Source organism: Cucurbita pepo, chromosome 3 (genome assembly GCF_057944985.1).
Source record: "Cucurbita pepo subsp. pepo isolate OVF chromosome 3, ASM5794498v1, whole genome shotgun sequence".
Classification (NCBI taxonomy): domain Eukaryota; kingdom Viridiplantae; phylum Streptophyta; class Magnoliopsida; order Cucurbitales; family Cucurbitaceae; genus Cucurbita; species Cucurbita pepo.
Genome location: NC_141800.1, coordinates 4,883,128 through 4,911,117, shown reverse-complemented (window position 1 = coordinate 4,911,117; position 27,990 = coordinate 4,883,128). Strand labels below are relative to the sequence as shown.

Here is a 27,990-nt window from a genome sequence, read left to right as displayed (position 1 = left end):
GACGAAAGAAATTGTGGTGAAGATGCAATCAGAAATTTCAGAACAGAAGAGGGGAGAGGTTTACCTATTTGTAGCAGTTGCTTGATTCAATTGTAATGGCTATTGTTCCCTTCTTCTACAGAGCCCAAATCCGCCATAGATACCCTCCATAGCCTCTCCACCGCCCTTTTCCCCTACAATTTTCTCATCTTCTTCTTCGCCGGAGGAAGAGAACAGCAGCAGAACAAAAATGGAGGTCGTCAACAATGTCTTCCACAGCTTCCTCCTCCTTCTCGCCCTCTCCTCTCTCTTCTCCTCCCCCGCCATTGCCATTTGCGTTCCCCGAAACACCTCCCTCTTTCAATTCTCTACTCTTCCACTTCCTACACCAAGCACCCCGCCGGTTTACATTTCGCAGTCGATATCTCGAAAACGAACGCCGAAGTCCGAGGGGAAATCGAGTTCGAAATCGGCGTCGTCGTCGAGGGAGGCGACCGAATTGGTGCAGATCTGCGATGTGACGAGCAATCCAAAGCTGTGTGAATCCTCGATTTCATCTAGCATCCATGAATCAACGGTGAATCCTGTTTCAGCACTGAAAACGGAAATTCAGCTATCGATTAAAGAGGTGGAGAACGCAATTGCGGTATTGAAAAAACTGGACAAAGAATCTGGTTCAACGAAAGCGGAAGACGCGTGCTACGATACTTGCCTGGAGAATTTCGATATGGCGATTGATGATCTACGGACCGCAACGGAAGCGATCGACGTGAATGACGTTGGTAGAATGCAGAGCGCACTGACGGCCGTATTGACGGATCTGGTGACTTGCGATGATACTTTTGTGGAGATGGGAGTGGATTCTCCATTGGACTATCTTAGTATCAAAATGAACAAGTACGCCAGTAACTGCTTGGCCATTTCCAAATTGCTTCTGTGACCGAAAGGATCGATCGATCGATCTAGTTGGAGAAGATGATTGATTGATTGATTGATTCAATGAATTGACTCGATGGACTCTGCTTCCTCTTCCTTCGTTCTTCGTTCTTCTTCTTCTTCAACCCATCGTGTTCATTTGGAGAAGATTAATTAAGCATGATGATGATGATCATACAACATTCTGCTCTCAATACATTCTCTCATGAATTGATGGAATAAATTTTGTAGTGATTCATTGGCATGTTGGTAATCACGCTATCATATCATAATAATAATAATAATAATATCTTAGTTTGAAACGCCTTGTAATCTAAATGTATAAATATTTAACTAATTTACCTATTGGAGACCCCTCAGGTGGGTACATAGTTTTAAGTGTCTGACCCATTTGAATCCATAGAGAACTTTGTGTTGTATATGACTCTGTACAACAGAGAACTTTGTAGGACTTTATATCTGACCCACCTGTTTGTAGGACTTTATATCTGACCCACCTGTTTGAATCAATAGAGAACTTTGTAGGACTTTATATCTGACCCACCTGTCTGAATCAATAGAGAACTTTGTATCGTATCTGAACCATCAGATTTGAATAGTATTGAACTTTGTATCAGTATTGTTTGAACTGAACTTATGTTTGAATCAATAGAGAACTTTGTATCTGACCCATCATATTTGAATCTTTTGTGTATCTGACCCATTGTATTTGAATCCTTTGTATCTGACGCCATCATATTTGAATCCTTAGCTGACCCATCATATTTGAATCGTTTGAATTGAATCAATAGAGAACTTTGTATCTGACCCACCTATTTGAATCAATAGCGGAACAGAGATTAATATTGTAATTGAATAAAAAGCTCACATTTTTTTTAATTTAGGAAACTCATTTTTTTTTTCGTTTTTGATTTGATAAGATGATAAAAAGTCTCCTCATTTATTTGAATTTTAATTCTCAAAATAAATTACTAAATTTAATTTTATAATATTTTAAAGAAAGGTAAAAAACTTGCAACATAATTAAAAATAGAAAACAAAAGATAAAATGATTAATAAAGGAGATGTCAAAAAGTCACTATTGGATCAATTGGGCTCATACAAAACGAAAAGCCCGGCCCATAAGATCCATATCCAAAATATGGGTCGCAGCCCACGACATGTCGGGCTCGGGGCGTGTGATTGTGAAGTGGCTATCTGTGAAGTCCCTGAAGGAGATATTCACAGAGGTCGCTGCCATCAAATTACTTGCTCGACCCATCTTCTTCTTCTCTATCCTTACCGTCGTTCGCTTCTTCCAGCGGATAAGACCTCTTCGGACGTTGCTCCGAACTCACTCCGGACGCTAATTCTCCATCATTTCTTCTTCCTCTATTGCTTTGCGCTGAGATTTTGTTGGAACCTTTAGCTCCGAAAATGGCCCATACTTTCGCCTACACATCTGCCTCGTCTTTCCGATTAAACTCCCTCGTTTCAGTTCCGAATTCTAGCTCCTCTTCCGAGTCCCACAAGCTCTTTCTTCCTGTTCTGCCTTTTCATTCGAGGTACCTCTTCTGGCTGGTTTTCGTTTATTTTTATGTTTCGATGCAATGTTGGTAGTATTAGGGTAGTTCGCTTGAATTGGATGTTTTTGAATGTCAAATATTATGAATGTGTGGGCTCTTTGTTGACGATGCAATGGATTGTCTGAATTGGTGTATTTTTTAGTTTGATTTCGAAATGGAAGGGTTTCAATGTCCAGATGGAGTTTTGGTATTTGGAGATTACTAGTGCCAAGAACACGCCTAGGTGATTATGGATGATGAGACTGGGAGAGTTTGGTTTTGTTTTAAACTTTTTTGTTGTCGATATCCTATTTTCTGTTGCATAAGCCTAGTCTTCTCTTGTTTATCTATTATCTTTGATTGTAGTACCCACTATTTGCAGGAAACTAGGAAAAATAGTTGGTGGTAGAAGAAACCTCAAGAATTCTCTAGTCAAAGCCATCTACTCAGGCGAGTTTTCATCACTGGGTAGGAATTGTCGCCAAGGCATTTGGTCTATAAGGTGCATAGATTGATTAACTTGTAGCTCCCCATTCGTTTTTTTTTGGGGCCAAAGAAGGCTACAATCATTTTCAGCTATTGAAATACTTCTTAATGGATTTTGAAATTATGTTCTGCATGATTCACAGGGATGATGCTTATGCGCAAGGGCAAGGTCCTCCTCCAATGGTGCAGGAACGCTTCCAAAGTGTTATAGGCCAGCTTTTTCAATATGTAAGGGTGTAGGTCTGCAATATTTATTTCCTTGAACCGGGTTTGGTGTATCACTTATAGATTGTTATCACGTTCGTTTGATACTTTTGTTTACTTATGGACTAGAGAATTATTCGTTGTGGGGGAGCCGTTGATGATGATATGGCAAATATCATTGTTGCTCAACTTCTATACCTTGATGCTGTTAATCCCAATAAGGTTCTCTTTTTTGTTATCAATTCATTTTAAGGAAGTAGCTCATGTATAGTTCATCTTGTTTTCTACATAACTAATTGATTAACCTAGTACTTTTGGTATGTATAACAGGATATTGTAATGTATGTAAATTCCCCTGGTGGATCAGTTACAGCTGGTAATATTGAAATTGGAAAACCATTTCCATGATCGTTTGTTTTGTTAGAAATTGGAACTGGCTTTGTCTTCTAACTAATGATTTACTTGGATCTATATAGGTATGGCCATTTTTGACACTATGATGCATATTAGACCCGATGTTTCCACTGTCTGCGTGGGGCTCGCAGCCAGGTACAAGATCCATCAGATCAGTACTTTTTAAAGCTTTTTAATCTGTTTTTCTCCTTTTATTTCCACAAGTGTCATATACAATTGAGTGTGTCATTGCTGAATTGTGTTTGGGAAGAATTCGAAAATAGTGGCAGATGACTTCCACTTGGTTCCAATCATCTTTTCCTATCAAGAATTAAAATGTCAATGTCAATATCAATATCGATGGAATTCAGATTTATGGATATATTGAGGGCTATCTGAATATCGATGGATATTTGGAAAAAGATCACGGATATCACAAAATCTTATAAAAATATTGTAATATTCTTTTTGTGGAACTTTATAATAAACTTATTTAAGTTATAAAACACTATTTTAAGAACATAATACAATATTATATATTTACAGTGCTTCAAAGTCTGCCGTGATGCATGTAACATGGACTCAATTTTTCTCGTGCAATTGTATCAATAGCTTAGGAGGGATAAAAAAGGGAAGCATGAATGACTAGGAGGAGGTTTCCTAACCTAGAGCTGTTTTCTATAATTTCTCCCTTTCATTTTTGAAGTGATAGTTTGTTCTTACATTGGGTTTTCTGTTTATTCTATTATGCAGTATGGGAGCTTTCCTGCTTAGCGCTGGAACTAAAGGTGCAAGTTTTTTCGTGTTATTCATCTTTTTAATTTTATTTTTGTAGCTTTTTGAATGAAATGTTTTTCACTTTTAAAAATAAATGACGTATATTGCGTATTAAGTCTGCACCTTCTCGTTTACTTATGAAGGAAAAAGATACAGCTTGCCAAATTCAAGGATAATGATCCATCAGCCGCTTGGTGGTGCTCAGGGTGGACAGTCTGACATTGATATTCAGGTATCCTTATATATCCTCTTGGATGGTCAGTAATATATTGATCAAATTCTACGTTTGTTCTATGGTTTTTGTCACTTCATTTGGTTGCATTCTATTATTAAGGTACTTCATAGTAGAGCTTTGAGGGTGAGTTTGGGAGATTATATGAAGGAAGCATTTGTTAAAAAGTACTTACGAAATTAGAAAAGCTTATAATAGTCACTTCGTTGGTTGGTTCCAAAATTTCAAAGGGGCTTTTCATCTAATCTTTTTAATCTTCTTGTGTAAAAGATTAATATTTACTTAAAAAAAGATTCTAGGATTGACAAGTTACTGAGGAAAACAACAAAACCCAAAAAAAAAAAAAAAAGAGAGAGAGAAAGTAAATGTTGAGGGAGAAAGCATTTATAGATAAAAGTGTGGGTAAATAAATAATTGTGAAGGAGTGTATAAAGAGAGATTAACAGAAGAAAAATGTGTATGGAGAAAGAACATAGGGAAAATTTGTTGGTAAAAGTTATTGAGAAAAGGCATATATGTAGAGAAGCTAGGTCGAGGACTTCTATGGGGAGAAATTAATGAGATTATGTGTGAGATCCCACATCAGTTGGGGAGGAGAACGAAACCTTCTTTATAAGGGTGTGGAAACCTCTTCCTAGCAGACGCGTTTTAAAAACCTTGAGGGGGAAGCTCAAGAGGACAATATCTGCTAGCAGTGGGCTTGGGTCGTTAAAAATGGTATCAAAGCAAGACACCGGCGATGTGCCAACTAGGAGGCTGAGCCCTGAAAGATATGAGTCGGTGTGCCAGCAAGAACGCTGGGTCCCGAAGGGGGGGGGATTTGGGGGGGTCCCACATGGACGGGAGAAGGGAACGAGTGCCAGCAAGGACACTAGGCCTCGAAGAGGGGTGGATTGTGAGATCCTACGTCGGTTTGGGAGGAGAACGGAACATTCTTTATATTAGGATGTGGAAACCTCTCCCTAGCAGATGCGTTTTAAAAACTTTAAGAAGTCCGAAAGGAAAAACTCAGAGGACAATATCTGCTAGTGGTAACCTATAGTTGTTAGGAAAGACTAGTAAGAGTGTGTATAGAGAGAAATAAGTAAGAGAAATGTGTTAAAAGGTGAGATAAGTGTGAGAAGAGTGGGAAGAGAGATTAATGAGATAAGGATGCCTCGCAGTTGATTAATGAGATAAGGATGCCTCACGGACAACTGCTTTAACTCTACAACGTTCGGTTGTTAGAAAATGTGCTAGAATTTAAGCCTTTGGGTTTGAAACTCCAACCTATACTTGTTGGGTTGTTTCACTCTGTTTGAGCTAAGAAAATTCAATTAGCATCACTTGTTACTCACACCTCACAAATGTCTTGTCGCCCAAAATCGATCATGCTTCCAACTTCTGCCACTGGAGGATTTTTTCCAGACGTTTTTTACCCTCCATCTCGAACAACATTTTCTGGTAATGTTGCAATTGCAATTGGTCTACACTAAACCCATTTCAAATTTGTTGAGCTGGGTATCATTTCCCAAACCCATTTCATATTTGTTGGCACGAGAATTTAGATTGCTCTTAGATCAACGATTGTATTAGGAATGTGCTATTGCTTTAAATTAGTAGAATATGATGTCATCCACGTTAATTTCAGACATTTTCAACCTGGTCCCTAAACTGTTAACTTGCATCAGGCAAATGAAGTGTTGCATCATAAGGCAAATCTTAACGGGTATCTTTCCTACCACACTGGTCAAAGTCTTGATAAGATTAACCAGGATACGGATCGCGATTTCTTCATGAGCGCTCAAGAAGCTAAAGAATATGGACTTATAGATGGAGTTATAATGAATCCCCTCAAAGCTTTCAAACCTTCAGCAGCTGCATCTGCCACCAAAGATTTGCCAGGTTCAACAGATTAGTTCATCTTGTAGATTTATAAGCGAAAACCATCTTAGTTTAAGAAGATTTTGACCATTAACGACATGGCTTCCATGCCCCCTCTGGTTGGGTGGGATGACAAGAATGATGTTGGCCTAACACTTGGCAATATTTATTGAATATTGTGAAAAGATGCCGCCGACCCTACAAAATGGCTGCATTATTATGTAGTCACTGTCTTTATTGTGGATTAATATGCATTAGGTTTCAATGAGAATTTCTAATGCATTCGGTAGCTTTCCCTTTACGTTGCATGGCGGTGGTTCTTATCTGGGAAATTGGTTGTTTCTGATATTTTTGTGTTTCCTTTCAATGTAGTTGCTGCATTATTACTCATTATTGATGATCGTCTCTCGAGTGTGTTTGAAGTGAAAGATTGAGTAAAACATTATTTTACTGCTTCCTCCAAACGTAGATTAGAATGTTTTGGTACTATGAACGAGTTCTCGTAACAAAAACGTTCCTAATTCCAAATTACTAGAGTTTTCACAATTATAACTTTTTAGATGAAAGATTTGAATAACTGAAATTTTGTGTAATCTATTTTTAATGATGTATTTTGTTGATTCAACAATCTACCGATAGATTTAAATTCTTAGTGATATATATGTTGGGTTGGATTAAAAAATTCTTTTGGACCAACTTGAAATTAGGTGAACTCAACCAGCCTAACTCAACCTTTTGTGGTTGGGTTAGTGATCCAAATTCATTACTCAACCAACTCAATTCAACCTTCTATGGTTGAGTTAGTGATCCAAACAATCTGAATAGAGTTTACAATTCAATCTAGCCCAATTTTAGAATTGTGTTGAGTTGTTTTCTTTACTTGTTTACCAAGTCATAATTGTGTTGAGTTGTTTTTTTTACTTGTTTACCAAGTCATAATTGTGTTAGAGTTGTTTTTTTTACTTGTCTACCAAGTCATAACCATCACTAATATTGTTTACCATTTAAAGCTTATTTTCATGTACCAGGCACAAATTTCAAATACCATTCTCAAATTTCAAGAATGATGTTTTGTTTTATTTATTTATTTATTATTATTATTATTATTGCGTTTAACTATTTTTACATTTTTTTTTCAAAATGGTTATTTAGATTTAACTATTTATCTTGCTTCAAGAAAGAATAAGATCATGGGCCAATTGGGCCCAAAGGTTCCCTATGCAAGAGGTCACGATGCTCCAAAAGTACTCCATCGGCCCAACTACATATTATAAATCTAGAAAAAGAAAATATGAAAATAAATTGAATCTAAAATAAGAGAATTGTAGTGTGGCTAAAACTTCTAATTTTGTGGTCACCCAAATAATGGGTTATTTTACAAAAGATTAAACCTTTTTAATTATTAGAGTTTTAGGAAGCTAGAATTTAACTCCAATACAAATTTAATATAGGCTTCCTACTGCCCTATAAATAACAACTTTAGCAAATTTTGTTCTAATCAAATTTGTTTTAAAAGACATGTTTTTATTCCGCTACAAATTTGTTTTGTAGCCACCCACAACAAACATCAATTGAAGCACAGTGGCCCATGTCTAGAATTTGGATTAGGATTCCTTTCAGCACACTTCGTCTTAAAAAAAATTCAAATAAGTCACCTAATATAAAATTATTCCAAGTAAAATATGCTTAATTATAAAGTTTATAGGATCGAGTCACTTTTCAATTCTTTTAAGGTTTCTTAAGATATTTTTTCTTACGGTCAGTTTAAATGTGATTTCTGCTTATTCATATATTAAAGTTAATATCTAATTAAATTTTTGAATTTAATAAATGAATATAATAATAATAATAATAATAATTATAACAAAGTTGATAGATAAATTGAGATTTAAATTTATAATTATGTACAAAGAAATAGTAAAAGACAAAATCCAAGGAGAAGAAATTTTTATATTTTGGAAGAATTTTTTAGACCCTTTTGAATGTATTATAAATTAACCGATTTGAGTATATTTGCTAAATATTAATAAACATGTAATAATAATAATATACATGTAATGTTACTTATTATATTATAAAATTGAAACATGCAATCACATATTCCTCAACTTTGTGTTATATTTTATAATATGAATATATATATATATATATATATAATGGTTTGACCAAGTCTGAGTCAACTGTAGACGTGGCATCCACTTTATGATTTGATTACAAGATTATTCCAAAACACACCAACTTAGATATTTATAAACATTTAATTTTTCTGTTTATTTATTTATTTATACACCAAATGAAATTCTTTTTGGAAAAAGACGGCATGGAAATTCTAAGAGCTTGGTTTTTGTTTCATCTGTTGGCCGTCAACCTTCTTGCCCTCTTGCTTCCCCTCTCGCTCCTCCTCCTAGCTCGCCTCTCTTCCGCCCTCTATCTCGCCGGACTGCCGTTGCTTCCGCCCCTGTTGCTCTCTCTTGTCCTCTATCTAACCTCCCCTCTTCTTATCCTTCTTGTTTCTTTCGTTGTCCTCTCCGCCCTCCTCCACTCCCTCACCGGAAAATCTGCTCTTCCGACCAAACTGCCTGCCCCTGTCTCCCAACCCCGTCTTTACACTACATGGATTTTCCTCTGCACTCTTCAGGTACGTCAAAACATTCATTCTTTCTAGTTTAAACGGTTCATGAAAAGGAGTCTCATATTGGCTAATTAACAAATAGACCTCTTTTGGACGAGGCCTCTTTAGAATCCCAAAGCAAAATTCATTAGAGCCTGTGCTCAATGTGGACCATATCATATTATTGTGGAGGTTCGTGATCACTAACATGGTATCAGAGTCGTACCCTTTGTTAGAGGAACACGACTCTCCACAATAGTATGATATTGTCCACTTTGACCATAAGCTCTCATGGCTTTACTTTGGGCTTACCTTAAAAGGCCTCCACGAATGGGAAGAGTATTTTTTAATTATAAACTCATGAACATTTCCTAAATTAGCGAACGTGGAAATTTCATCCAACACTCTTAACTTAGTCATATCAATAAAATCCTTTACATGTCGAACAAATAAGTTATGTGACTCGACGGAGTAGTCAAAAAGTAAGTAAGGTGTCGAACAAATGATGTATTTTACTTGAGGGCTCCAAAGAAAGGAGTCGAATCTCGATTAAAGGGAGAAACTATCCGAGGACTACATAGGTGTCGAGTCTCGATTAAGGGGAGACTATTCCAGGGCTACATATACCTCAAGGGAGGCTCTATAGTGTATTTTGTTCGAGGGGAGAATTATTAGGAGAGAGTCTCACATCCGCTAATTAAAGAGTTTGATCATGAGTTTATAAGTAAGAAATAAATCTCTATAGGAGGCATTTTGGAAAAATCTAAAACAAAGTCATGAAAGTTTATGCTCAAAGTAGATAATATCACGTGATTCCTAATATAAACATGGTAATTTATAATATAATATTTTAATCAATTGAACAGGTATGTGTCGGCGTCGGGATCGAGGGCAGCTTATCAAGCGGCCTAAACAACGCAGCGGCAGGGCACATCGAGGGTGGTCTATGGAGGAGGTTGTTGTTCTTCTTTGGGCTGCATGAGGCGGTGGTGCACTGGACAAGAGCGGTGGTGAAGCCGGTGGTGGACGACACCGTATTTGGGGAATCTCGAAAGGAGAGGTGGTTTGAGACGGCGGCGACGGCGGTGAGCTTGGGTGGGGTGTGGTGGTGGCGATTGAGGGATGAGGCAGACGCGCTGGTGGTTGTGGCGGAAATAAAGTGGTTGACGTCGGCGGAATTGGGTCCGGCGGAGGTTGCTAATTGGTGCCTGTATTACATAATCGTAGGCATTGGAATTGGTAAGATTGCCAATTCGGTTGCGTGGTTGGTTCGGATTTTGGTCTCTAAAAAACATTCTAAATGCTCGGATGAGGTTGTCGTTGTGAACAATGTTTGAAAATTTTAATTAATTCTAAAATTTACAATTTATTTAGGTCGCATTCATTTTATTTCGCCACTTGTTAATTAGTTACACTATTTAGGTTAAATTACCAATACTTGTTAGCCTTTAAATTTATGTCATATAACTTCTCAATTTTTTTGAATTTATATATATCTTAAGGTATAGCGATCTAATACCATATTAGGAACCACATACCCGCGCAATCAAAAGGCCTCGTACCAGATATATTCCCTTACTTATAAACCCATGATCAATATTTTAATTAACCGATGTGGGACTCCTCTCCCAACAATCCTCCCCCTCGAACAAACTACACCATAGAGCCTCCCTTGAGCCCTCAAACAACCTCCTCTTAATTGAGGCTAGACTTCTTTCTCTAAAGCCCTCAAACAAAGTACACCATTTGTTGGGTCACTTTTTTACTACACCTTTGAGGTTCACAATTTTTTTGTTTGACATTTGAGAATTCTATTGACACGACTAATTGTAGGGCTGACTCTGATACTATGTTAGAAATCACGAACCTTTTGTAACAGCCCAAGCTCCACTAGTTAATATTGTCCGCTTTAGCCTGTTACGTATCGTCATCAACCTCATGGTTTTAAAATGCTTGTTCCAGTGAGAGGTTTCCACGCTTTTATAAAAAATGTTTTGTTCCCCTCGCCGCAATTGATGTGAGATCTCACAATCCACCCAACAATTTTCATCAGGAACCTGTTGTTTGATGCTTCTGGCAAGAGGGGGCAATGCTTGAGGCAAATATGTTAGATAATGAGTTGAAGATTAATAGTCTCCCCAGATGAAATTTCATGGTAGATTGTTAGGAGAGAAATTCCACATTGGCTAACTAAGTGGTTGATCATGGATTTATAAGGAACACTATCACTATTGGTATGAAGGTTGGGAAAACCAAAAGTAAAGTCACGAGAGTTTATGCTTAAAGTGGAAAATATCATATCATTGTGTAGAGTCATGGTTCCTAACATGGTATCAGAGTCATGCCCCTTAACTTTATCATATCAACAGAATCAATTGTGAGCCTCGAAGGTTTAGTCAAAAGTGACTCAAGTGTCGAACAAATAGTGTACTTTGTTCGAGGGCTCTAGAGAAGAAGTCGAGTCTCGATTAAAGGGAGGTTGTTCAAAGGCTCCATAGGCCTCAAGGGAGGGAGGCTCTATGACATACTTTGTTCGAGGGAAGGATTGTTGGGAGAGAGTCTTACATCGGCTAATTAAGGGAGTTGATCATGAGTTTATAAATAGAAACACTATCTCCATTAATACAAGGCTCAAAGTAAACAATGTCATACCATTGTAGAGTAATCGTAGAGAATCGAGAACATTTTGAAAGTTTATAAAATTAAAATTTTAGTTTTATTAGAAATCCTATTAAAAAATAGTGAGATTTATTTAAAATAAAAAATAAAAATTCAGCAAGAGTAATTCAATAAATACAATACCCTTCTATTAATTATAGTTGACAACTCAAATCATTTCCATTTTGAAGAAAAAAATATATATCCATGCACATGTATACAATTCATAATTAGTTGGCAAATCAAAATAAAATTAAAAAAAAAAAAAAAAAAAAAAAAAAAAAAAAAAAAAAAAAAACCTTATTTTCGTTGGTTCCTCTTGATTAGTATTAATTATTTATCATGAATAGATAATATTTTTTAATTGAAAGCTCATCTCAGCCTTCAACCATTGATATCAATGAGCAATGGAATATGATACACAAACCTTACAAAAAGAATTCATTTCACCATTTCATTATAGTTCAAATGGAAATACAACAACTCATTCCATGTATCAGGAACACCAGGCAGGCACCAATGGCTGCAATCTTCACCTCCTCTTGAACCCTGCCTATTTACATACGATTTCCCGAACATGGACGGGTGCCCGTCGATCCGATAATCCGATAAACCAGTTACGTTCAACAACGTAACTCGAGTTTTCATCTGACTTATCACATCTTCTACAATCACATTCTTCTCTGGGTAACCCAAGTTTGATGATGTCACATTTAGAGGCTCTGTTGCTTCTCTGCAATGCCCACCTGAATTCCACTGCCCTCCCCTATATTCATAAACATCACACATATACTCAGCAACTCGGGAGATTGTCTTTGAAAGCTGCTGAAAAGTTTATATCAATACCTGAAATGGGACGGTGCTGAACTTCGAAAGAAAACTCGGGTTTTCTTCGAATTTATGTACTTATCGACCCATGCTCCCCAAGTCGTCAAAGCTCGTCTGAAAGCAATATTTACATCGAGTCGAGGAAGAACTTGGTCTCTTTCTTGGTAGTAATTGATCCTGTTATAAAACCAGTTCATCATAATTTGGATCATGTGACATAAAAAAGTGAATTTCTATAATTAGACTGTGACTAAAGAGTTTGCTACGTTAGGCTCAATGTGTGTCATCTCTAAGTAAGCACCGACATGGCCAAAAGAGCCGATTTTGTTTATAGTAGAACACGCATGTCACAAGTCTACCGCTAGCTAACAGATATTGTCCTCTTTGGGCTTTCCATCAAGATTTTAAAACGCATATGTCACGGAGAGATTTCCACACCCTGAATGATTCGTTCTCCTCTACAACTAATGTGGGATCTCACAATCCACCCCCTTGGGAGCCCAACGTCCTCGCTGGCACACCGCCCGGTGTCTAGCTCTTATTCCATTTGTAACAGCCCAAACCCACCGCTAGCATTCCTTCAAGGTTTTAAAACGCGCCTGGAAGGGAGAGGTTCACACACACTTATAAGCAATGTTTCTTTCTCCTCTCTCCAACCAAATTGGGATTTCACACGAAAAAGAGTAATGGAACCAGTCAAAATGGATAGGACATTGCTTCTCCTAGAACTATGAGGACAACAAAGGAACTAACCCTGATTTTGTTTTGTAATGAGACCACCAATGAGCAGAGTTGAAAACCAAAACATCAGCACCCCGCCATCTCGACGAGCCCCGATCGATGGTATCGATTCGCAGCGTCTGTATGCGTCGCCGTCCCAACCTTGCCTTGTCCTCATGAACAAGAAAATGCGACACATAGAACTCAACAGTACACTTGTAATCCTTGAAACAGAAACAACAGACATCAACAATGACAACAACCGATAAATCTACAAGGATGAAAGAACTTATCAAAGTAGAATTAATTACCACAAACTTAAAGCTATAATTCCCTTTCTTCTTGGTGATTCTTCGGCCACGAGTTTCATAGACCTTCCTTGGATCTTTAATGGCACTAAACAACATACACAGCATAGATTCCCATTGGTTTCTGTTGATTGAATCTCCCACAAAGACAATCCTCTTCCCTCTTATCAGTTCCAGCATTTTTGTTGCGTTAAATCTTCATTCAAATTTGACAATCATAAACCCAGAAACCTACGGATTTGTTTGCCAAAACTAAGCAAAAAAATGAAGATGAACATACCTGTAATCGCCACAATCTTGGGGTTGCCATTTGAATTTCTTGTAGTTCAAATCCAATCTGCCATTGCCCTCGCAATCAAAACCTTCATCAATGAAAGGACACGAACCATTCGAGTACAGTGGGTTGCTCTCATCAAAAACCCACTTCCCCTTTGTTAAATCACACCGATGAGATTCTTTTCTCACTATCTTTCTTGGGGATTCTAATTTCTCCAATGGAATTTTCTTATCAACCATCTCGCTGATGGGCAATTGCACTTCAACTTCCTTAATCGAAGTCTCGCCGTCGCTTGGCCGGATTGCGGTGGTATTTCCATCAGCGCCACCGTCTTTCTTCCCTTGTTCCGCGGCGTTCTCATTCCTCTGCTCGCCGGGAATCGAAATCCCACCATACCCAGTAATATTTTCAGGATTCTTCAAGTGGGCAGAAAGATTTTCAGATTTCCTGAAATGGGTATCGACCAAATGCGTATTATTCGCATCAGTTCTTGAGAAATTCCTCCCGAAACTGTTGACCGTCTGGAGATTCACGGGTCTGAAGAAGCTCACAGCAACTGGGGTTCTGTTGAAGAACAAAAAACTCTCAGGGCGAGCAGGGGAATTCTTGACGATCCAAAGGGAAATAAATGAAAGGAAGATGATAAACGAAGAGATTGTGAAAGTGAAAACCAAGAATCTAGTGGGTTTAACAGCGAAGCTTCTTTGCCGCTCCATCGATTCGCACGAGAAAAAAAAAGAAAAAAAGGGAAAACAAAAATGGGGTGTTGGAGGCAGAGCAATTATGAAATGTCACATCAGAAATGGAACAAAAATCGAGGGCAAAAACAGAGCGGCAGCGAATAAAGACGCCGAGAGGAGGAGAGATTTGAAAAATGGGGTTTGTTAGTGGGAAGTTCTCTGGAACCTCAACTGCTCCACTCCATCAAATCACTAACATGAAGCTATTAATTAAATGTCACTTTCTTCAGGGATAAGCTTGGGATAACAACACCCCTTACAAAACTAGTACTCACAGTTGTTCTATGAACAGAGATCGATTCTGGAGCGTTTTTGGGAATTTAATATCTTCATTGAGTGTGAATCAAGGAATCAAGATTTGTGAAGTAAATTAATTGGAGTTTTTGAATGGTATGAATGTTGAAACTGATTTTGATTATAAACTGTTATGTTCTAAATTGATTTGGGTTATTGGACTGATTTTGGACCCATCCCACCTGTTCATCTTGATTTTACTAACATTTAATATGATTTTTATAAAAAAAAAACAAATAATTGTGGAGTTAGGCGATGATATTTTAAAACAATAATGGGTGTCTTAATAGTTAATACGTTATATTTGTTTTGACCATCTTTATTACCTAGAAGATTTTAATCTTCTAACTATTTTAAACGAATTGACTTTGGTTTAAAATTCAACTGATTTTAGACTATATTTTTGATATTGGTGAGTGAATAATCTTAAAAAATACTCTTAAAACTCTTATTGAGAAGATGAAGAGAGTGGTGAGCATCACTCCAAGAGATCAACCGAACCTAATCCAATCTACTTAAACAACCTAAAGGTTTAGTTCGAGATCTAAGTCAGTGGTTGGACCGGCTTGTAAGCAAGCTACTTGTTGCCTATCTCACCCATTTTTTTCTTATTAGTTAAATATGTTTCTTACGACTTTGCTTAGACCAATATTTTTGGTAAACAGTGTTGGATGATGGAAGTCCCACATCGGTTAATTTAGGGAATGATCATGAGTTTATAAGCGAGGAGAATGAAGCCTTTTAGGGAAGCCCAAAGCAAAACCAGGAGAGCTTACTCAAAGTTGACAATTTCATACCATTGTAGAGAGTCGTGTTCGTCTAACAAATAGTCGAAATGCATAACACAAAATTGGTATATATTCATTTGGTATATATTCAACATTCTTTTTAAAAATTAAAATCTGACTCGGCATAAAATTATTTTTTCGTCCAATAAATTTATGAATTATTAAAATAGATAACTTAGTCAATGACCTATTAGACACAAAATTGAAAGATCGAGAACCTAATTATACATAAACTCGAAAGTTTAAGGACTTATTTGAAAGTTATAAGTTCAAAAATCTATTAAACACAAAATTGGAAGATTTACGGGACCCAAATTAAAAAATTCATGGACTAATCTTCACGTTAACTTTCAAATTATTAAATAAACTATAGTTAAAGAAAACTATTTGATAGTTTTTTAATTTGGGAGACCAAAATTGTAACGACCAGGTTCACAGGCTTTTGCTTTCGGGCTTCCTCTCAAGGTTTTTAAAACGCTTCTGCTACAGAAAGTTTTCAGGCTTATTCAAGGGCGTTTTGGTCTTCTCTTTTGATTAACGTGTAATATGACAGAAATTAAATGGAAGGACCACTAAATTAGGAAATTTTATATATAGTAAAATACCTTTCCCTAATTTAAAATTGAACCAATGCATGTTATCAAGTTTAGATGAAAAACAAAATGTGGGAAAGAAATAAAATAATTACTTATTTTTATTATAATAAAGAAAATAAAGAAAAAACAAATTAGCATGTCTTTTTATTTAATATTTGATTAGATGGTACGTACGCCACACAACTTGTCTTTTCTTATGACTTATCAGATAATGGTTCATAATTTATTCACAATTCTAAACAACCCTTACTATAATAATAAAATAATTTTGGAGTCTTCTTAATAACATTGACCATTTAAAAAAACTTTGGTTGTACAAGTCAATGTTACGGTCATACTTGTCCAAGACGTGTTGCTTGTGGCCACATGACTTGTCCAAGACGTGTTGCTTGTGTGGCCACATGACTTGTCCAAGACGTGTTGCTTGTGGCCACATGTCAGATGTCCTTGTCCAAGACGTGTTGCTTGTGGCCACATGTCAGATGTCCCGATCATGCTTATTCAGGATGTGTTGTCCATTGCTACCTGTTTGTTCCAAGTCTTCTTTACTTGTTTTTTTCCTATTAAATAGATGTTGTCCATTGCTGCATGTTTATTCCAAGCCTTCTTTACTGGTTTTTTTCCTATTAAATAGACTTTTATTACTCTTCTTGGATTAATAAGTGAGTGTATGACTAGCCACCAAAATATACTATAAAGGGGTTTAATTATGGTGGCTTATTTACTTTTAGTCTATTTTCTTTAAAATTGTTTTCAACTTATTTTTTCACTCACCAGCATACGCCAATATTGACCCGGCTGACTTGTTTGATTAGAACAAGTGTCATACAATTACTACAATTACTGACCTGTTGTTGCAAAAGTGACAAAGTGACAGGCTCCTCTCACAGAAAAATCATGTAGCTCGAAGAGGAGAAGTTGAGTTGCATTCGTTCGAGTTTGCATCCTGAAAATGTTATTGTATTTACGAGACCTCTTACCTGGGAAGCGTAAGGATTAATTGTAGCACCAAGGGAACAATTAATTAGAAAATGAAATCCAAATTGAAAACAAAGCATGTTTCATGAACATTGGTTACACAATCTCCAAATTGAAAGTAACACAACCTAACACAATATAATATAAGCTCAAACAAACAGAATAACATAATTTTCTTCTGTATTCTCAACCAGCATCAACTCTTCTCTCCTACCAAAAAATCATCCTATGCAGAAAAGACTGCCTCTACAAGAGCATGCTTCTTCTTTGGATACCCGATTCCGAACATGTGGCTGAGGTACACCTTCCCATCCTTCACGGTTGCAGCCGTGGCCAACCGATGCTTCAGTCCCGAACATGTCGACACCAACGAAGCGGTTTTCCACCCGTCTCTGCTTTCCACCAATCTTCCAGCAGGGTTCCCTGCAACTACAAGTTTGGTTGGAGAAAGTAGCTCTAGGCCATCTCCAAACACAAGATTGCCTCCACTTACATTGATCAACTTAACTTCCTCCCCCTTCACCAAATCTATCTTGTATAGATTTCCACTAAATGTATGAATAGCTAACAAAAATCCATCTGGGTGATAAACTATGCCATTTAAACCAACAATGTTTTTGTACCAATCCTTGGAGATGAATAGCGGACTTTTGATGATAGATATGAACTTGCCATCGGCTCCAACCTTCCATATTCTGTTGTTTTTCGCATCCGTCACATATGCATTGCCTTCGGAATCAACGGCAACATCATCCGCAAAGGATTTCTCATCATCTGCATACGCTTAAAAGAGATCAACGTGATAGAATAATGCACACACAACATGAATGAACATCTTAGAACTGATATTGACTATGAATCGAAAGCTTAGCAGTGGTCTTTTTGATGAAAGTAAGTTTGAGCTATATGATTTGGAGTTCTATGTATGAATTGATGAGTTACACATTACAACCAAACAATCAGATATGAGCAGAACATATATTGATAATTTTCCCCAGAGAAAATCATTATATCACCAAGTAAGATGAGCCAAACAGCAACAACCAACGAAATAGATATTGATGATTTGTTTAAACGCCTTCAAAAGGTTTCATAATTTCACTTTTCCATTTAAATCCCAAGTCCTAACTAAGAATCTCAAAAAGGTAAAAGCATATATCAGTATTAGATGATATGGAAAGCAAACAGTACATTATAGATTAAAACTAAGTATATTTCGTCTTAGATTTTGATTAAGAGGTTTAATGGCCTCTTTCATTGTCATACCAATTGATCTCGATCATTACGCCATTTTCATGTTATCTCCTAACCGATCAGCTAATATCAAGCATTGAAGCGATGAAAACAAAGAAAAGAGAGTGGAGATCTAATTTTCCGGAAAAGACTAAACGAAAGGGCGAAAGTCCTGCGGAGATTCATGCGGCGGAGTTACCGATGAACCTCAAAATTCACAGACGAAAAATGAAATTGAAGATCGATTACTCACTCGGACCACTAAGATGAGTCAGAAATTGCCGCTTCCAAGATGAGAGATCATAGGCCGCAAGTCCGCTGTACTTGTTGCCAAGCAAATCCGCGGCGACCACGAGCAGCCGATTTCTCGGACGGTCAACGAAAATCCCAAGAGAAGCATTCCCCTGCAACTCAGCATCTTTGATCACCGGAACTTCTTCGAGAACGGCATCCGGCGAGTGATTCTCGGGAACGGAAACCTGGCCGATACCACCGTCCATGAAACCAACCAAAAACCGACGGCCGAGATCGTCCCATTTGGCGCACTCCCTGAAGAAGCCGGTGCTGTGATAGTAATAGACATGGGAAGGGGGCTTAGCGAGCTCGAGAGAGATGAGAAATGCGATAGGAATGGCTGAAAGTATGAAGAGAGTGAAGAGACATCTGGTGGAGCAAATGGCCATGGCTGCTCTGGCTCTCTCCTTCTTCTCCGTGCAATGGGAGAAGAGAGAAAATGGTGGGTTAGCGGGTCAAAGCTCCGAAGGCTGAAATGAGGTTTCGGGGATGGAATTCTTGTTTGGAATTTTGGATGAAATGGGATAGAGGTCACAATGAACGTTATTTATAGTTTTTTTTTTTTCTTTTAATTTTTATTAGGTCACTTATTTATTTATTTATTTATTACAATAATTATGAATATCAAAAATTTTCTTGCTATGTTTAAATTATATATATATATTAATAGGTGTCTAAGTTCAAAGATCATTTTTTAATTTAAACATTTAATTTTTTATTTGTAAAGAAAAATCCATAGGAAATAATAAAGGGTAATGGAAATTTGCTCAACGAACTTACCTACTAAAATGGTAATGACATGAAGAAATCTTTTGCAAACTTATAGATATTGAATTTAAAATTAGTGTGATACATGTTTTCAATAAAATATTTAGAGCTCTAATAGTCTTATTTTTTCAATCGTGCGGCGTTGTGGTTTCGTGAGATTTGTCTCTATCAACCGAACATCACTTGTGCGGAATTCAAGTTTGTTGCACCACACATGCCGCTTGTGTGTGTGTGTGTTCAATCGTATGTGACACAACGACGTCGCATCTCATTGTTGTCTTGGTTCCCAACAACATGACTTATGCATTGTGATGTCATTCCATGTCTTGGAACAACTCAACCATCTTTACTTGCTCGGACACGTTCGTTGGGAATCTCATTGTTATCTCGGTTTCCAACAATACGACCCACACATCGTGATGCCATTCCATGTCTTGGGACAAGTCTGCCGTCTTGGCTTGCTCGGACACGTCTATTGGAAATTTCATCGTTATCTTGGTTTCCAACAACACAACCTACACATTGTGATGTCATCCCATGTCTCAAGACAACTCGACCATCTTGCCTTGCTCGAACGTTCGTTGGGAATCTCATCGTCATCTTAGTTCCCAACAACATGACCCACGCATTGTGATGTCATCTTATGTCTCAAGACAACTCGACCATCTTGACTTGCTCAAACACGTCCGTTGCAAACTAACCCATGTGTGAAACATCTCATTAGGACATCTCGAACATCCATCCATCCAATTTCTCTCGAACATCTAATCACTCACATAAGTGTAAGTGTAAATTTCACCTACTTTAAATGTACATATTTTCTCGTTTACTTTAGAAGTAACATATGAAATTCAAGAAAATGAAGACGAGTGATTAAAGATGTATAATTTCACCTAATCACATGTTCTAAGTGCATTTATATTATTGAAAAGCATCCACCTAATCGTGGTATTGCTAGATGGAAACTAGACAAATAAAGTGCACGTTCCTTTTCGGTAGCTCAATTATAAGAAGTCGAAAATGACTCTTAAAGAAGTTTGAGTGATCGACAACGACGATTTGCACGACAATCCGTCGCTAGGGATTTTGATCGATTGGTTGAGCAATCGGCTGCTTGTTGTCTATGCTGATGTTCATAAGAAGAAATACAATGGGCTCGCCCGCTTATGATCTCTACCTAAGTTATCCCCTAGGTTTTATCAATCCACTTAAGCTCAACTACTCTAAAGTGGAAACTATCACGTTCTCTTTCCTTCACCCTATTTAAGCCGTTGGTTCCCAAGGTTCAGCTCTTCTGAACTCATCTTTCTCATAGGATTCGTTCTTAAAGTTCTAAGATATCTTGGTTAGATTGCTCTACTAATATCTTTCATTGTCATATTGCTCGGCTATGCCTCTTAATCAATTCCAACTCATATTTATCATCATATCGATATGGACATTGTTCCGAAGCTCTTGTAGAGGTTAGTTAACATTTTCCTAGTAGGCCCCATAAATGAGGTTGCAACCCTTAATCGAGCCAACTTTCATCTCCCTATATGGTACCTTACTCTAATATGAACAAGATTACAATTAGGAAGTGGTTGGAGACTCTCTAAATGCACCGTACTTAGAAGGTTCATGCATTTTCGGAGTTCATCCCAAGTTCTACCAACTCATAAAGGTACTACTGGGGCGGATTGGTACAACATCTAAATGAGAGTGATGTTGAGGATAAGATAGTTAAGAAGAACTTGAAAGATTTGAAAGTTACTACATTTACTAACAAGGTGCACGTTTTGTTTCAGTGACTCAATCATAGAAACTCTCAAATTAAAATCTACTTACTTTGAATTACATTATATTGGGTGATCTCCTTAAATGACTCGCCATACCTCACTTCTATTGATCGATCTAGACCTCAGTGGCTCACAAGTTTGTTCGGTTTTAGTTCACAAACTTTTAATATATCTATTTTATTTTTTCATCTAATAACTACTTACCGAGTGCTTGTCTCTAATCATATAACTTGAAAACAAAAGACGTCCGTCTAAAATTAGTTGAGCGGTGCTAAAATTAACGGTTCAAATTCGTTTGCGCGTATTAAATACTCCGACCAAATTTAGTATTTAAAATTTGGTGTTGGTAACATATTTAGTATTTGAGCCAAACAGCTGAAAAAGGTGGAATGCCGATTATTAGTTTGAATGCTTGAAATATTATTAGGCAGCCAAGCTGGTTTTAAATGGATGGCGCCTCCCTACAGACAATTAGAGTGGGCCTTCAACATAATGAACCAATTTTTATGCCCACACACCCCTACTTGGTTGCTTAATCACCTATGGGTTTAGATAGTTTAGTTGGATATTCTAGAGCAGAAATGGAATACTTTGTATCGACTTTTTCTTAGACTCTCAACCATGTCTTAACTATCGCAAGAATATAGCGATCGAATAGCTATCACTCACTCTTCGCATATTATGAAAGTTGTATTGTCCGAAAGAAGGGGGTATGATGCAAGAGCGGAGGTATGTGGTAGGCGTAGGAGGCGTGCCTAAAGAACAGTAGCAGCTACGTGGTTGGTTCCACGTCACTAGATTGAGACCTAGAGAGTGGCAGGTGTTAGGAATCACGACTCTCCACAATAGTATGATATTGTACAGTTTGAGCATAGGCTCTCATGGTCTTGCTTTTGATTTCGCCAAAAGGCCTAATAGAAATGAATGTATTCCTTGCTTATAAATACATGATCATTTCTTAAATTAGCCAATTGTTGATATTTAGTTTGTGTGTGGCTCTAATATGTTTTTCATTTGCTTGTTCTTTTAACTTGTTGCGAGCAATGAGAGGCGTATGCAAATCAGGACAATTTTGGGCAGCTCTTGATATTTTTAGGCACTGCCATCTGCTCATCAAATTGGCCATAATTTTCCAAGATTTTTCCAATTTCAATGGAATTTTAATCGTCTACTCTTCCTCCTTTTACAAATTTTTTGGGCCTTTGATGAAATATCTCCATAACTCATATGGCGTGGCCTTCATCCATTGGCCACAATTTGATAAGAAATATGTGTCAATGGCACATTTACCAATCCGTTTATATATTATACTTCCTAACGCCATATCCCCATGATTTATATCCTCTTTCCAGCTCTCAATTGAACTTAGCATTACTTCTTCCATACATAGAGATATGGCGACCATTTCAGGGGTGAACCTCTCAAGTCCAAGAATCTTGGCCAAGGCTGTTGAGATACCTAAACCCCAATCTTTCAATGTTGGGTTTCTCCGCCGCTCGTGGAAGCAGTCGACCCAGTTCAGAGCCATACGATTGAGAGTTCCACCGGTTCACGCTGCACCGGATAAGATATCGGACAAGGTGGAAGAGAGCATCAAGAATGCAGAGGAGGCTTGTGCAGGTGACCCTGTGAGCGGCGAGTGTGCTGCAGCATGGGACGAAGTTGAGGAATTGAGCGCGGCAGCCAGCCATGCTCGTGACAAGAAGAAGGAGTCGGATCCATTGGAGACCTATTGCAAGGACAATCCAGAGACTGAGGAATGTCGCACCTATGACAACTGAGTAACGAAATGATATCAAGTTTTAAGCATTTTATATCATCTATATATTGATTTGGGTTAAAGTTATTTGGATGATATGTGGTTGTATAACTTTTTAAAGCTGTTATTGTTACACAGTTGCATGGATATGTCCAAAAAGCTTAAAATTAATTGTAACCACCGCTAACAAATATTGTTTTCTTTGGGGTTTTCCTCTCGAGCTTCTCCTAAAACACGTTTGCTAGGGAGAGGTTTCCACACTCTTATAAAGAATATTTTGTCTCCTCCCCAACCGAGGTAGGATCTCATAATCCACCTCCCTTCAGGGCCCACGCTGGCACTCGTTCCCTTCTCCAATCGATGTGGGACCCCTCAATCCACCCCCTTCGGGACCCAGCGTTCTTTCGGGGCTCAACCTCCTCGCTGGCACATCGCCAGATGTCTGGTTCTAATACCAATTGTAACAGCTCAAGCCCACCGCTAAGAGATATTGTCCTCTTTGGACTTTCTCTTTCGGGCTTCCCCTCAAAGTTCTGAAAACATGTCTGCTAGAGAGAGATTTCCACACCCTTACAAAGAACGTTTTCTCCTCTCCAACCGATGTGCGATCTCACATGAATCATCCTCGTAAACAACCATAAAAGCAATCAAGAACAGAGTAGCTGGATTTTTATTCTAACAGCTCCAGAATCAGACAGCCCTAGATTATTTAAAAACCACGAGAAACAAGTGGCGGTTGCTTGTTTCATTGGTACATACAAGTCCACTCCAGCAAGAAAGAGAGGCCGTAGAAACTCAAACTCAAAGGCGTCACTTTTAGTTCTACATCTACCCCGCTTGTGGCGATAAGGCTATTTCAGAGAATAAGTTCATTTTGTTATGAAGAAAAGAATCAGCGTATTCTAGAAGAGGAATATAAGACGATTAAACACATTTGGATAAGCTAAATTGCCCACAGAACCAAGAGGAGACAGGTCAAATTTGTCCATTGACAAGCAACAGAAGAATTAGCATATTGAGTTTTTTGGACTAGTTTGACGGATATCTATTAATAATCTCGATTATATCATCTAAACACTCCCTATTGATTAAAGGACACAGTGTTCATAGTATTCCCACCTTTTTCCCATTAAATAATTCCCTGCCTACCAACTCCACCTACAAATGTCGTGCGGCACACAAGGGTCATCAGATCCGGAACAAGATTCCAGGAAGAATCCTGAGGATAAAATCAATTCTATCATTACTTAATGGATTAGTATAAAAGCCATAGTACTCATCTGGGGTTTCTCCAGCATACAATCTCAAGCATATTCTTTTCCCATCTCGGATAACCACGAACCAAAGCCAGCCCCCAGATTTGTTTATGCAACTGTAATGAACCAATTCAAAAGGTAAGTAAGGCGGAAAGTTCCTGATAATCAAAATCAAATCTGTAATAGAGAGAGAGAATTGGACACAATCCATGCAGATAAGCTAGAATTGAACTCGGTTTGAATTGCACCAGCTAATACTTTAGCAGCAACAGTGGGAAAATTTAACAGGAAACACGCAGAGCTCTTGGCATCAATAGTATTCAATACAAAAGGACCAAATTCTATGTCATTGGTATCCAAGAACTTCTTGCGTTCAGCAATTAGCTAATGAGAAATCAATAGAGCGAATACAGAAGAAGTCCCCAAATATAGATGGTATCGGTGTATCATTACATAACCAAAAACACATAAAAGTTCCATTTACTTGACTAATTCAAACAGAAGATACAAAACAACTACTATATGACACGCAAACACAGACACAGAGCAGAATCCTAAGATCTGCAATAAATTCACAAACGACCATGGTTCCACTGGACAAAAGACTCGCAAATGTGGCGATTCTAACCCCTTTAAGAGGGACTCACTAACACAGGAACATGTCAGCTACGGGCAGAGCTGGCCGAGAGAACTCCCACGGCTTCAAGAGAGGATCGGGAATTTCAGGGATGTCCATAGCAAGCCCGCTAACCTCCTCGACAATCTGAAGGACCGAGTTCAGGGACCGCAGACGATCAGTCAGTTCCATAGCTTGAGCCCTGAGAACATTGTTCATGTTGTCGACCTGGACAAATGCTTGCTCCTTGGCACCAATGCTCTGCAGAAGCTGATTATTCGCAATTTGTAATCGGCTCAGCTCCCCCGTGAGGTCTTCCACTTGCTTCTGCTTTTTCATCCGAGATCTCCGAGCCGATTCTCTGTTGGATTGCATCCGCTTCCTCTTCCTCTCATCAGGAATGGCAGGTTGCGAACCTCCATTTGATCCGGGGGAGCTTTTCCTTGGAATAGATGCCATATAATTCTCTCTTTCAATTACTTCCCGCCAAAATAATACCAAGTAATGTCGAGTAAAAAGTTCTTTTAGTATCTAATCTAATAAAAATCAAATGAATCTCCCGATCTACAACTCAGGCTACGGCAAGAAGAGATCAATCAAATTCCACAGCGACGAAGAAGGCGATTAGTTCATGAGAAGACGTAGAACCAGTACAGAAAGACAACCGAAAACGAGTGAAGGATACGAATACGTCGCCTCAGTAAAGAGAACGTCATAGAAAACCTAAAATCATCGAGGTAATCAGGAAAACCCTAGAAGGAAGTAGTTAACCATGGATTTTGAGATCAGAGCAAGAGAGACAAACAAAGAGAACGGGAAATGAATCAAGGAACGGGCAAACAGAAAGAAGAACTACAAATCACAAATCAAGCCGTAGTCAAGAACAGTGACGAAGAATTGGACAGAAATCTAAGAGATTGGAATTAAAGAGGACAATGAAAAAGAAGAGAAAACAAGGGAAATGAAAAACGCAAGAACAAGGAAAGAAGGAAGAAAGAGATAAAAAGAAAAGACTTAAGAAGAGAGGAAAAGTGGAAGAAGAAAAAGAGAGAGAGACTTAGCTTAGGTGAAGAGTGCGAGCGAATGGCGAGGCGAAAGAAAGTTTGGCAAGGCGCGGAGAGGGGTTTATATAGGGGAGGAATGTGAAGGTGCTCACCTAAAAACTGGAATATTTTCAATGATATTTTTTTATTTTAAAATGACAAAAACGTAATTTACAGGCGTGGCGTCGGTGTCATAGCTGGCATGGGACGTTACGACAGCGTCAAATAACTGTTTTTGTTTGGTTCTACGGTTTTTTTTTTTTTTTTTTCATAATTTTCATTAAATAATGATGTTAAGATATTAAAAAAAAAAAAAGTGTATTATAAAATAATGTATTTTTAATTTAAATAATTAGTATTTAAAAAGTTTAACATATTAATTTTTTTTTTAAATAACTAATTTTCAAATTTATCATAATCCGACAAAAGTATGTATAATATGAATCACGACCAATAAATTTTCATACCTCAAGTTCCAATTACAAGGACGAGAGCCAATAAGCTACAACAAACCTTATATACACTTATATTCAAGCAATGATGAGCTCATCAAAGGGAATTCTAGAAGACGTTGGAGACTTACCTTATATGTTGTGCAAAGTTGAGCTTCAAGAAATAGATGAATTAAATGCACTTTTTGCCTATGAACTCAGCTAAATTTATGAAACTAGTCCAACGAACAATTACATTTCATTCGTTGCACTATTTAATTATAATTTAAATATTTGTTTTTCATATTTAAGCTAATTTTAAATATAGGAGTTAAGGTTATATTGTAACCACTAGTTTATCATATTCCACCATTAACGTCATTTTAATAGGAAGGTTATGGGTATTTCTCGTACTACCAAATTTAATTTGGGAGTTATGTACGAGGGCTATATAAAGCTTCTTTTCTTTGATTAGGGACATCAAATTTTAGAATTAAGAATAGAATTTCTAAGACGAGACGAGGTTTCCTTCATTGTTATATTGCAAGCTATCGAATTGTGATGCTTGAGAGTTAAATGGTTATTGTTGGACTCTTAACATTTCGAGATTAAATCAATAAATAGAGAAATTATGATAATAATTTAAAATACATTGAAGATACGCGGTCGCATTTCAAAAAGAACCTCGGAAATTCAGAATGATTCATCTCAAATTTGATCGTAAAATGGGCCAAGGCCCATTGAACCGCAAATACTCTTTGGGCTTGGGCCAGGTTATTTCATTCTCTAATAGCCGTACAATGGCTCAACCCATACGCTCCATTCATTTGGTCAAACTTAGGCTCAAGCTTCAATCAAATTTTTGTTTTCTATTTTTTTCCCAAATTATTAAACCAATAAATTACTTTTAAAAAGTAAAATATTTATTAAAAATAAAACTTTTAACTTTTTTTTTTTTTTAATAATTTTTATATTGTTTATAAATAGAAGAATTCGAGGTTATATAACAACCTAAGCCCACCGAAGATATTGTGTCCACCATTGTCTATTTTAGCTCGTTATATATTGTCGTCAGCCTCGCAGTTTTAAAAAATGAGCGTAGTCAACCTCACCGTTTTGAAAATGAGAAGTTTCCACACACTTTCTGATTGATCATAGTAGGCATGATTCAAACAGTCTATGCAGCTTCATCATCTCGGGTCAACTCAATTTAAAAAAAAAAAAAAAAAAAAGAATAGCTTCCGTCTCTCATATGGATTTATTAAGATATAATATTTTGAGAATATATTATGATAATTAGTTATGGAATATATGATAGTCGTATTCAGTTAATATTTTAACTTAACGATTTGATTAGTAGTATATTTTATCTCATTCTCGAGATTTGGTTAGCTTGTGTCTTACCGATAACACTTTTAATCTCATTTCTATTTCTCATTCTTAATATGGTATTAGAGCCTCGTTCGGTTTCATAATTATAAGAATTTGTTCTATAAGCGAACTATTTTACAAATAATCTCTCATGGATATATCGGCACATACTCTTTTTTCTTGGTGGGACATGTTTCATTCCCCTAATCCACCCCCTTAAGTGTCCGGC

General features: G+C 37.4%; 7 protein-coding genes across 7 annotated transcripts; 4 read left to right on the top strand and 3 right to left on the bottom strand.

Moving 5' to 3' along the window:
- The first annotated feature begins 6 nt into the window (after window positions 1–6).
- Window positions 7–1,159, top strand: LOC111791850 (21 kDa protein). Its single transcript, XM_023673347.2, has one exon. It carries the CDS (start codon window positions 230–232, stop codon window positions 917–919), a length of 690 nt encoding a protein of 229 aa, XP_023529115.2. The 5' UTR covers window positions 7–229; the 3' UTR covers window positions 920–1,159.
- A 972-nt stretch (window positions 1,160–2,131) lies between these two features.
- On the top strand, window positions 2,132–6,712 carry LOC111791636 (ATP-dependent Clp protease proteolytic subunit 5, chloroplastic). The gene is made up of 9 exons (XM_023673042.2): window positions 2,132–2,459; window positions 2,842–2,961; window positions 3,089–3,173; window positions 3,279–3,371; window positions 3,480–3,525; window positions 3,626–3,698; window positions 4,296–4,330; window positions 4,463–4,551; window positions 6,222–6,712. Exons 1-9 carry the CDS (start codon window positions 2,332–2,334, stop codon window positions 6,447–6,449), a joined length of 897 nt encoding a protein of 298 aa, XP_023528810.2. The 5' UTR covers window positions 2,132–2,331; the 3' UTR covers window positions 6,450–6,712.
- A 2,022-nt stretch (window positions 6,713–8,734) lies between these two features.
- On the top strand, window positions 8,735–10,362 carry LOC111791848 (uncharacterized). The gene is made up of 2 exons (XM_023673343.2): window positions 8,735–9,052; window positions 9,892–10,362. Exons 1-2 carry the CDS (start codon window positions 8,735–8,737, stop codon window positions 10,360–10,362), a joined length of 789 nt encoding a protein of 262 aa, XP_023529111.2.
- A 1,712-nt stretch (window positions 10,363–12,074) lies between these two features.
- TBL6 (TRICHOME BIREFRINGENCE-LIKE 6) lies at window positions 12,075–14,737 on the bottom strand. Its single transcript, XM_023670577.2, has 5 exons — window positions 13,820–14,737; window positions 13,543–13,735; window positions 13,265–13,455; window positions 12,530–12,688; window positions 12,075–12,449 (listed from the first exon to the last, which is right to left on the bottom strand). Exons 1-5 carry the CDS (start codon window positions 14,530–14,532, stop codon window positions 12,125–12,127), a joined length of 1,581 nt encoding a protein of 526 aa, XP_023526345.2. The 5' UTR covers window positions 14,533–14,737; the 3' UTR covers window positions 12,075–12,124.
- A 2,517-nt stretch (window positions 14,738–17,254) lies between these two features.
- On the bottom strand, window positions 17,255–19,231 carry LOC111791853 (Calcium-dependent phosphotriesterase superfamily protein). The gene is made up of 2 exons (XM_023673351.2): window positions 18,699–19,231; window positions 17,255–17,986 (listed from the first exon to the last, which is right to left on the bottom strand). Exons 1-2 carry the CDS (start codon window positions 19,126–19,128, stop codon window positions 17,439–17,441), a joined length of 978 nt encoding a protein of 325 aa, XP_023529119.2. The 5' UTR covers window positions 19,129–19,231; the 3' UTR covers window positions 17,255–17,438.
- Window positions 19,232–22,615: 3,384 nt separating this feature from the next.
- LOC111791861 (calvin cycle protein CP12-2, chloroplastic) lies at window positions 22,616–23,193 on the top strand. The gene has a single exon (XM_023673359.2). It carries the CDS (start codon window positions 22,680–22,682, stop codon window positions 23,064–23,066), a length of 387 nt encoding a protein of 128 aa, XP_023529127.2. The 5' UTR covers window positions 22,616–22,679; the 3' UTR covers window positions 23,067–23,193.
- A 1,515-nt stretch (window positions 23,194–24,708) lies between these two features.
- On the bottom strand, window positions 24,709–25,985 carry LOC111791860 (bZIP transcription factor 53). Its single transcript, XM_023673358.2, has one exon. It carries the CDS (start codon window positions 25,373–25,375, stop codon window positions 24,947–24,949), a length of 429 nt encoding a protein of 142 aa, XP_023529126.1. The 5' UTR covers window positions 25,376–25,985; the 3' UTR covers window positions 24,709–24,946.
- Between the last annotated feature and the right edge of the window lie 2,005 nt (window positions 25,986–27,990).